We start from the raw sequence: 10,759 nt of genomic DNA, 5'->3' as shown, positions 1-10,759 counted from the left end.
AAACGGAGATAGAACCTTATCATTCTAAACGGAGATAGAACCTTATCATTCTAAACGGAGATAGAACCTTATCATTCTAAACGGAGATAGAACCTTATCATTCTAAACGGAGATAGAACCTTATCATTCTAAACGGAGATAGAACCTTATCATTCTAAACGGAGATAGAACCTCATCATTCTAAGCTCACGACTTGTTTATAAAGTGTGCCGTACTGTCCGAGTGTTTGTAGGCATTCAGGATTCATCTCTCTGAATATCATCAATCAAAACACGCCAATTTAATATTACACAAATGTTATCTCATTACACCACAAGTTTGCTTATGATCAAATTGGAGTGTTTTTAACAGACTGTCCTTTTTTTGGAGGTAGAAAACAGCAACTCTGTCTTTTTATTGGTCGCCTCAGTTGTGTTTCGCACGGGGCACTTCAACCTGGAACCTATTACCTCTGATTGAAACGTATGTCTGTAAAGCAGAGCGCGCACATCCTCTCTGAGAGAGACGGCGGTAATTCAGTTTGCGAGCGGCGGCCCGACATTCTCCTGTCAGTAGGCAAACAGACAAGCACTGTCTGTCTGTAACAAACTGTAACAAAGGAGTTCGACGCTGCCCTTAAAGATGAAACAGCCGACCGACCGACCGCTCACGTTCCTGGACTAGTTTCTGTCCCGTAGCGTTAATGCCGCACAGACAGACACAGACAGATTGCCTACTGACAGGAGAATGTCGGGCCGTAGCGTTAATGCCGGTAGACTCCTGTCGTCTGTTTCACAAAGTCTGTCCATAAACCAGAAGAGGTACGGCTCCTCTAAGTCCTCATACCTCAGCCTAGTGGAATTCTCTTGCCGTGATGGGACGGACTAACACCTGGACTGCATTACGTCTTAGGGGAAGATTAAACAAGACCGGCCTTTTTCAGAGGGGTTTAAGAAAAGATCTCATGCAAGAAAGACAGAGACCCTGTGTCCAACTGTCCAGGGTTAACTGTCTGAGTGAGACGGGCCTCACAGGTGCAGGACCCTGAGGTCACTGTCTCTCTAAAGAAGACGTCCTTCCTTTTACTGGAGCTCCCGTTTCAATAGCACAGGGTTGCTGTCTGTAGGGGTTTATATGAGAGCCATCTACCTTGTTTGCTCCTCTACAGTACGTGACGTTAGAATGATAAGGTTCTATCTCCGTTTTTGGTCAGATTTTTTTTTTTTTTTTACATAATCTGATCCATTAGGTGTTTATTAATGCCTGTGTGGTGTTATTTTTAAAATGTTGAACTTTTTTTAGTTAGTAATTCATAAAATACAAAGGTTCCATCTCACAGAACATAATGGAATGTCAAAACTTTGACGCTCAATATCTCTGAACTACCCTAAACGGAGATAGAACCTTATCATTCTAAACGGAGATAGAACCTTATCATTCTAAACGGAGATAGAACCTTATCATTCTAAACGGAGATAGAACCTTATCATTCTAAACGGAGATAGAACCTTATCATTCTAAACGGAGATAGAACCTTATCATTCTAAACGGAGATAGAACCTTATCATTCTAAACGGAGATAGAACCTTATCATTCTAAACGGAGATAGAACCTTATCATTCTAAACGGAGATAGAACCTTATCATTCTAAACGGAGATAGAACCTTATCATTCTAAGCTCACGAGTAGCCCCCCCACCTCAGTGACAGGTGACCCCCCCCCCCTCGACTCTCCGCCTCTGGCCCATGTTGGAGTTCACTGTCAAACTGTTTTTTTCAGTTTTTCATTCAGTTAGGTTATTTAGTTTCATATTAGTCAGGTAAGAAGGGGTGTTGAATGATATTTAAACAGCCAATCAACACAAGGTAAATGAACGTATTGTTACATCGATGAGGCTTTTTGGCCATGTCTCAAATTCTCCTCGGGGCTTTTGTTCAGCCGAGAACAGCGACGCGGTCTGGTTATGAATGTGCTCATTGTGGGGCCGTGAACAGATGTGCTCGGCACGCTGATGATGAGCCCCTAATTACAGCAGCTCAGCTCCGCCGTCGAAGGCCTGACTGTCTCTGGGTCACCAGCAGCTGTTGTGATATCTGCCACACAGAGGTCCTCTGGGACACATCAGAGTTTGAACAGTGATTATCTCCGCCACTGTGACCTCACAATCCCTCCCATGGCGATAAGCTCCACCCTCCTGGGGGGTGGTCCCCCAGTCTGTCATGCTGTGGGTTACGTTGTTGCCACCAGAGCCCCCCCCCCCCCCACGACCAGAGCAGGAATGGCCTGAGTATGTGTGTGTGTGTGTGTGAGTGTGAGAGTGTGAGAGTGTGAGAGTGTGAGTGTGAGTGTGAGTGTGTGTGTGAGTGCGCGTGTCTGTGTCTGTGTCTGTGCATGTGCACGTTTGCACATAATGCATACAGTATCTGTCTTGTGAATCGTGTCAAAACATATGACTTCCTGTTTATACTATTACACGAATCTCTACGTCTACACAACGACCTGTACTCATGTCTCCTCTCTCTCTCTCTCTCTCTCTCTCTCTCTCTCTCTCTCTCTCTCTCTCTCTCTCTCACTCTCACTCTCACTCTCACTCTCTCTCTCTCTCTCTGCCCCCCCCAGGACATGGAGAGTGCCACTGCGGGGAGTGTAAGTGCCACGCGGGCTACATCGGAGACAACTGCAACTGTTCCACGGAGACGTCCTCGTGCGTGTCGGACGACGGGCAGATCTGCAGCGGGCGGGGCGGCTGCGCGTGCGGGCGGTGCCGGTGTACCGAGCCCGGGGCGTTCGGGGACACCTGCGAGAAATGCCCCACCTGCCCCGACGCCTGTGGCACCAAGAGGTACTGCAGGCAGAGACGCAGGACAGCGTTTATTTTATTTTACCTCCAACTCTCTCTCTCTTCTCTCTCACTCCCCTCCACTCACTCTCTCTCTCTCCACCTCTCACTCTCTCTCCCTTCTCTCTCTCTCTCTCTGTGTCTCTCTCTCTGTGTCTCTCTCTCTCTCCCCTCCTCTCACTCTCTCTCTCTCTCAGTCCCTCCTGCGTCTCTCTGTCTCTCCACCACCATCTCTGACCCGAGTCTAGTTCTTTTTTTTGTCCCACTCATATTTTTCATTTTATCAGATACAGTGACAGACAGACACCAAAGTAAGGAGAAGAAGGGAGAGAGAGAGAGAGAGAGGGCATGTCAGCAGCAGGGCATGAACCGGATTCGAACCCACATATGCCGATATGGGCATCTGTGTGCACTGTAGACCGCGGTGAGACTAGACCACTGGACCACCCCAGGCCACGGACAGCGTTTTTTCTTTTTTGGATCGGTTGTTAATGTTATCGTTCAATATCGACGTTATTGGCTCCGAACCTCAACATGGGACGGAGGCAGAGATATGTTGATGTCCCCCCCCCCCACTCTGCTCTGATCTGGGATCAGTTTGCCGACCCTTAAATCTGGACTTTAACCATTAAAGGGAGGAACAAGATCAGCACCTATTCGGTTAATTCTGTTAAGTCTGACGTCATGCGTGACGTTTAGCAATTTCCGGGTCCAAATGAAGAATTCTCTGCACCAGAGTACCAGTGTACTAAAGCACCAGAGTACCAGTGTACTAAAGCACCAGAGTACCAGTGTACTAAAGCACCAGAGTACCAGTGTACTAAAGCACCAGAGTACCAGTGTACTAAAGCACCAGAGTACCAGTGTACTAAAGCACCAGAGTACCAGTGTACTAAAGCACCAGAGTACCAGTGTACTACAGCGGTAGAATGACAGTTCAATCGTTTTCTAGACTGGGATCTATTCATACAACAAGGGACACAGCAGCACTTTCCTGTTTTTCCCATATTGTCAGCGTCTTTGAGCCAGGCCATGAGAGACACGTTAAGATAACTCCCCATTCCGTTCATGACCCACGCAGATGAAAGGTTCACCAAAGGTTATGTCCTCCTTCTCATCCGTCATCCTAGCTCACTCGCATGTGAGGCCCGGCGCATATCAGTACAATTTACATCCCCGGGGAATGTTCTGCTGTCAGTCTAGACTGTGATAGACCTTCACAACAACAACAGACTCCCATAGACACACACACACAACAGACTCTTATAGACACACACACACAACAGACTCCTATAGACACACACACACAACAGACTCTTATAGACACACACACACACACACAACAGACTCCTATAGACACACACACACAACAGACTCATAGACTTACACACAACAGACTCATATAGACACACACACACAACAGACTCTTTTAGACACACACACACAACAGACTCTTATAGACACACACAACAGCCTCCTATAGACACACACACACAACAGACTCCTATAGACACACACACACACACACAACAGGCTCTTATAGACACACACACACAACAGACTCTTATAGACACACACACACACAACAGGCTCTTATAGACACACACACACAACATGGCTCCCGTTAGGAGAGGTTAAAGGTTAAAAGCGACCCCCCCCTTTGTCTCTGACCCGACCTTAACCTGAGGGACCACTGCATCACTGTACTGCTGCTGTGTGTTAACACACGTATGTCATGTCTTCTCGCCCTCTCTCTCTCTCTCTTTCTCCCTCGCCCTCTCCCTCTCTCTCTGTCTCCCCCCCTCCCCCTCCCTCCGCTCCTCTCTCTTGCCCTCTCTCTCTCTCTCTAGGTGTCAAAATGTATTTTCTTAATGTCCATATTGACATGATTCTGATTTTGTCTCCCCCTCCCCCCCCTCCAGGGAGTGCATCGAGTGCCGGCTCTTCAGCTCCGGGAGGCTCTCCTCCGACAACCAGACCTGCCAGCGCCTCTGCAAGGACGAGATCATCACCGTGGAAACCCTCAGTGAGTGAACACACACACACACTACACACACACACACTACACACACACACACTACACACACACACACACACACACACACACACACAGGCACTCTCACCCTCAGTGAGTGAACACACGCTCGCTTCCCCCCCCCCCCCCCCCCCGGCGTCGACACCGTCAGCTGATTGGCTGGCGTGCGGAGGAGAGGAGCGTTCACATCTGGGGCGTCTGGGAACAGTTTCATTCGACTCTCTCTGTGTGTATTTACATCCAGCGCTTCCTCCTGCGTCAGCCGTTGTACACTAGCTCTCTCTCCCGTTCCTGGCTAGCAGGGCTTTACCCCCCCGAAGCACAAACGTACAACTGTGTGTGTGTGTGTGTATGTGTGTGTGTGTGTGTGTGTGTGTGTGTGTGTGTGTGTGTGTGTGTGTGTGTGTGTGTGTGTGTGTGTGTGTGTGTGTGTGTGTGTGTGTGTGTGTGTGTGTGTGTGTGTGTGTGTGTGTGTGTGTGTGTGTGTGTGTGTGTGTGTGTGTGTGTGTGTGTGTGTGTGTGTGTGTGTGTGTGTGTGTGTGTGTGTGTGTGTGTGTGTGTGTGTGTGTGTGTGTGTGTGTGTGTGTGTGTGTGTGTGTGTGTGTGTGTGTGTGTGTGTGTGTGTGTGTGTGTGTGTGTGTGTGTGTGTGTGTGTGTGTGTGTGTGTGTGTGTGTGTGTGTGTGTGTGTGTGTGTGTGTGTGTGTGTGTGTGTGTGTGTGTGTGTGTGTGTGTGTGTGTGTGTGTGTGTGTGTGTGTGCTTATTTACACAAACTGTGGAGGCTGACGGGACATAACCCCCAGTCCCCCTCTGTTATCACACACTCACGTACACACGCACACACAGGCACTCTCACGCGCACACACGCACACAGAGGCACTCTCACATGCACACAGAGGCACTCTCACACGCACACCCACACACTCACACTCTCACACACACACACACTCACGTACACACGCACACACAGGCACTCTCACACGCACAGATACACACTCACGTACACACGCACATACAGGCACTCACACGCACACACACAGGCACTCTCACACGCACACACACAGGCACTCGCACACACACACACTCACGCACTCTCACACACACACACACACACACAAACAAACCTAAAACAGCACATATGTCACATGTCTGTCATTACAGTCGTTACACATGATAACATCCCTCCTCCAGAGTGGACGTCTCTGTTTATGTGATTACGTGGCGTGCGTGCGTCTGGGTCTGGTCCTCTGGTGGCGGGACGGACATCTTCACTATCCAGAGATAGCATAGTTATAGTCATAACGGCAGCCAGCGCCACTGGAACCCCTCATTTGGTTAAAAGAATGCAGCCCGTTAAAATATGACACTGTCAACCACACACACACGTACACACACACACACCCTAAACAAACCTAAACAAACATGCAACCCTACCTGCCCCCATAAAGTGTGTGTGTGTGTGTGTGTGTGTGTGTGTGTGTGTGTGTGTGTGTGTGTGTGTGTGAGTGTGTGTGTGTGAGTGTGTGTGTGTGCCGTTCGCCGTGTGCTGTTGTGTTTTTATGAGCGAGGGGCCAGTAGGTAGGAGACAGACAGACAGACAGACAGACAGACAGACAGACAGACAGTCTCGGGGTTTGGCCTCCGCTCCTAAAAGCATTTTTTCCTTCACCCAAGCCTGGAGGGAGATATGTAACTGGTCTAGGAATGTATTAATAAGTAATTTAACTTCTAGGAATGTATTAATAAGTTAATGTTGCAGCAGGGGGCGTAGGGATGGAGGGGGGAAGGAGACATTATTTATTTATTTATGTTTTAATCATTGAGGCTTGTTAAATTATGCACATCCCCCCCCCCCCGCGCCTGTTCCAGAGCGTTGCTCTTTCATGGCTTCTCTGCTATTTCAGCCATCTGACTTCTTCCAGTAATGGATTCCATATGTACATTCTGGAAAGTTCTTTTGCTTAAAGCAAAAAGGGCTAGGAGGGGGGAGGCGGGGGGGGGTGGGAGGGTGGAAGGGGCCAGGGCTGGGACTGGTCGGCCTGCTCAGTCCCCCCAAGGTATTTAGAATATTTGATTCATAACGACATCCCCAAAAACACAAACACAAGAGAAGCTTCACCGTCCTCACTGTGGAATGTGCCCCCCCCCCCATCCAAGACTGATTTCACAACAAAGCAGCGCGTCTTGACGTTATGCAAAGTGTTTTCTGGTGTGGGGGGGGGGGAATGCTAGCTATTCTCATTCTTATTCCCTCGTCCTTCTCTCCCCCTCTCCTCCCTCTCTCTCCGCTAAGCAGCAGGCTAGGCAGCTGTTTTATTGCTTGAGACTGACACGTGCATCTCTCTCTCTCTCTCCCTCCCCCCCCCATCCCCTTTCTTTCTTCTCCCCCCAGAAACGGAGGACCCCAACGCTGTCCTCTGCCTGTACAAGACCGACAACGACTGCGTGATGAAGTTCACATACTCGGAGCATGCCAACGGCCAGTCCGTCCTGACCGCCCTCAAAGAGCCAGGTGTGTGTGTGTGTGTGTGTGTGTGTGTGTGTGTGTGTGTGTGTGTGTGTGTGTGAGTGTGAGTGTGTGTGTGTGTGTGTGTTACACTGTAGGAGAGGAACGCTGATAGGGCTTTCACACCGGCAAAGAACCGTGCCGGTTCGCGTTCGGGAACCTCCGAACGTTGGTGCTGTCTGGCGAACGAGCCCGCGTTCATACCAGAGTAACCAGAACCATCCGCGTCATCAACGATGGGTGATGAAGGGGCGGGATAAACAGAAATGTCACAACTAGATGGCAGCTACTTCACTGGAAATGAGGATAATATCTTCCACTACAGTATCTGAAATAAACACAGTTTTCTATGAAACAAAACAAAAGACACTTTCTACACTCGTTCTCTTACTAATCAGCTGCTACATTACTGCCGGTGTGAACGCCCTAAGAGAGAACCTTACACTCTAATACGCACGTAGAGGAGGCCATGGACTGTATCACTGGCTGATAAAAAAGCCTGATGTTGACTCTCACCCTTATCTCTCTGTCTCTCTCTCTCTCTCCCCCACCCCCCTCTCTCTCTCTCTCTCTCTCACCCCCCCTCTCTCTCTCTCTCTCTCTCTCCCCCACCCCCCCCCCCTCTCTCTGTCTCTCACCCCCCTCTCTCTCTCTCTCTCTCCCCCACCCCCCTCTCTCTCTCTCTCCCCCACCCCCCTCTCTCTCTCTCTCCCCCACCCCCCTCTCTCTCTCTCTCCCCCACCCCCCTCTCTCTCTCTCTCTCTCTCCCCCACCCCCCGCTCTCTCTCTTTCCCCCACCCCTCTCCATCTTGCCCTCTGTCTCTTGCTCTCTCCACCCCCCCTCCCTCCCTCCCCTCCTCAGAGTGCGGAGCGGCTCCGGATGCCATGACGGTGCTGCTGGCGGTGGTGGGCAGCATCCTGCTGGTGGGCATCGTGCTGCTGGCCATCTGGAAGCTGGTCATCACCTTCCACGACCGCAGGGAGTTCGCCCGCTTCCAGAGCGCCCGCTCCAGGGCCCGCTACGAGATGGTGAGAGAGGGAGGGGGAGGGGGTGGGGGAGGGGGAGGGAGGGGGTGGGAGAGGGTGGGAGAGGGAGAGGGAGGGGGAGGGGGAGGGGGAGAGAGAGAGAGAGAGGAGGGAGAGAGAGAGAATGTGTGCGCACGTGTGCCTGCTTATTTATTTATCGATTATAATCATAACCATTTGACTTCTGACCATATGACTGTGACTGGTTGCTTTTGGGCCAAACCTCCTATAAGTTACAGTAAACTTTTATGTCTGTAGAATTGTCTAGAATTGTGGAATTGAAAAGTTCCAAAGGCATAAAAACTCCATTGTGGTTCCTTTTTACTGGACAGCCTGAAACGTTTCCATACCTCCTCTTGGCCAGTCAGATGAACCATCATGTGAGAGCAGACCCTGTGTGTGAGGGGCTGACAGCCTAAATATGATCAGTGTGATCTGCTGTCATTAGCCTTAATGGACGTATCCGCTGGAGAGAGACCAACGTCACGTGCTGATTGAAACCATCAGACCCAGAGAAGCCACAGGGCGGTCGCTAGGGAACCGTTTGGCTTCCAGGGACCCAGGGGTCCCAATGCTGTGGCTGGGGGGGTGGGGTGCATTCTAATGAACTGCCTGACCCACTGAATTGCCTGACTCTCTCTCTTTCTCCCTCCTTCCATTTCTCTGTCTCTCTCTTTCTCTCTCTCGCCCTCTCTCTCTCTACCTCTCTCTCTCTCTCTCTATTGTTTTCCCTCTCTCTCTATCTCTCTATCTCTCTCTCTCTCTCTTTCTCTCTCTCTGTCTTTCTCTCTCTCTCTCTCTGTCTCTCTCTACCTCTCTCTCTCTCTCTCTCCCCCCCCCCTCTCTCTCTCTCTCTTTCTCTCTCTCTCTCCAGGCCTCCAACCCCCTCTACAAGCAGCCCATCTCCAGCCACCCCGTCGAGACGACGGACTTCAACGTGTTCGGCAAGTCTTACAACGGCGACGTCCACTGATCCCCCCCCCGCCCCGAGGATGGTACGGACGGGTGGTGGCTGGGGGGGGAGGGTGGGGTCAGGGGTCAGGGGGGGCACGGCAGGACCGGTCCAAAGAGTGAACCTGGAGGCGGAGGAGGAGGAGGGGGGGGGGGTGGGAGGGGTGGAAATGAACACAACCATCCGACGAGGAAGGCTGATACAGAAGTGAAAATAGTGGAGTTTGTTTTCTGGGGAAGCTGTGGGCTTGGTTCTCTCTTCCTGAGGTGAAGCCGAGCGACCGCCGCCGCGATGCGACGTGACTTGTGCTCTGGTCTGAGCGGTCTGCTGCTGAGGACAGGAGGACAGCCCAGCGGAGGATGAGCGGTGACCCGTGGACTCATGGGGCTTGTTTAGAAGAGGACAAGAGGTCAACTGTGGTCCACATGCGACGTATTCCTCCAGTAACGAGCGGCGGATGTTATACGCCAGGCGGATTCGACGACCGTCGACAGAACAATGGAACACTGTCCGTCGTCTCGGACAATTTGAGCGAATTTGCCAAGTGTACATCAACCGTAACTCCTCCACCGTGAGAGGCCGTGTACGTTGTTACAGACAGACAGACAGACAGCCAGACAGCCAGACAGACAGCCAGACAGACAGACAGACAGACAGACAGACAGACAGACAGACAAGCGAGGCATCCACTTATATTTGTATGTATATTTTTTTAAACTGAAAGAAAATGCCTTCCCCACTGCCAACGATTCATCCTCTTTAACAAAACAGACATTCATACTGAGACAACAACAACAACAACAACAACAACAACAACAACAACAACAACAACAACAACAACAACAACAACAACAACGACGACGACGGGAGTCTTTCAGATTTATACGATTTATTAAAAAAAAGCACAGATTTTTGGTGATGATGACTATGATGTCGTTGTGGTACTAACAGTTACAAGAGTGATAGATGTCTTAGCCTTGTTTTGCACAGATATTTAGGAGTCAGTCTCAAGAAGTGACTTAAGAAAGAATCTCACTCCAGTGTCATTGTGTTTGAGTGTCGTACGCTTCCACTTTAGTTCAGTATTGCCTCCACCCTTCTCCTGAAGTACTTCCCTTCTCTGCAAAATGATTTAAAACTCCACTGAACTAGCCAAAGGATTCTGGAACACTCACCACCTAGAGTGCCAAGTGTTCTGTGGTATTTATCGAGCAACAATACTTTGATTGGCTACAATTCTTCTGAATAAAGTCACCCTTGGCACTCTCGAATGTTGACAATTTGGGTGAATACAGTATTCACCCTCAGCACTACTATGAGTTTAAAAGGAAATGAATTGATGCGAAATCTCCAAGTTTAATCCATCAATCAATCTAATGCTTTTACATCTACGTGTAGGAAGTGTAGCACAAGTCCGTACTTA

General features: G+C 50.0%; 1 protein-coding gene across 2 annotated transcripts in view; it reads left to right on the top strand.

Moving 5' to 3' along the window:
* itgb5 (integrin, beta 5) overlaps positions 1 to 9,384 on the top strand; it is a 54,812-nt gene extending 45,428 nt beyond the window's left edge. For both annotated transcript variants that reach the window (XM_080536289.1, XM_080536288.1), the window contains 5 exons: positions 2,599 to 2,821; positions 4,741 to 4,844; positions 7,245 to 7,364; positions 8,221 to 8,387; positions 9,259 to 9,384. In XM_080536289.1, coding sequence (XP_080392415.1) covers positions 2,599 to 2,821; positions 4,741 to 4,844; positions 7,245 to 7,364; positions 8,221 to 8,387; positions 9,259 to 9,357 — 713 coding nt within the window. In that variant the 3' untranslated portion in view covers positions 9,358 to 9,384. The remainder of the gene's footprint in view (positions 1 to 2,598; positions 2,822 to 4,740; positions 4,845 to 7,244; positions 7,365 to 8,220; positions 8,388 to 9,258) is intronic.
* The last annotated feature ends 1,375 nt before the right edge of the window (positions 9,385 to 10,759 follow it).

Source organism: Nansenia antarctica (assembly GCF_963989245.1).
Source record: "Nansenia antarctica genome assembly, chromosome: 7".
In the NCBI taxonomy this organism is placed as follows: Eukaryota; Metazoa; Chordata; class Actinopteri; order Argentiniformes; family Microstomatidae; genus Nansenia; species Nansenia antarctica.
Note: the sequence above shows the minus strand (reverse complement) of the source record. Positions and strands in the feature narration are given on the sequence as shown.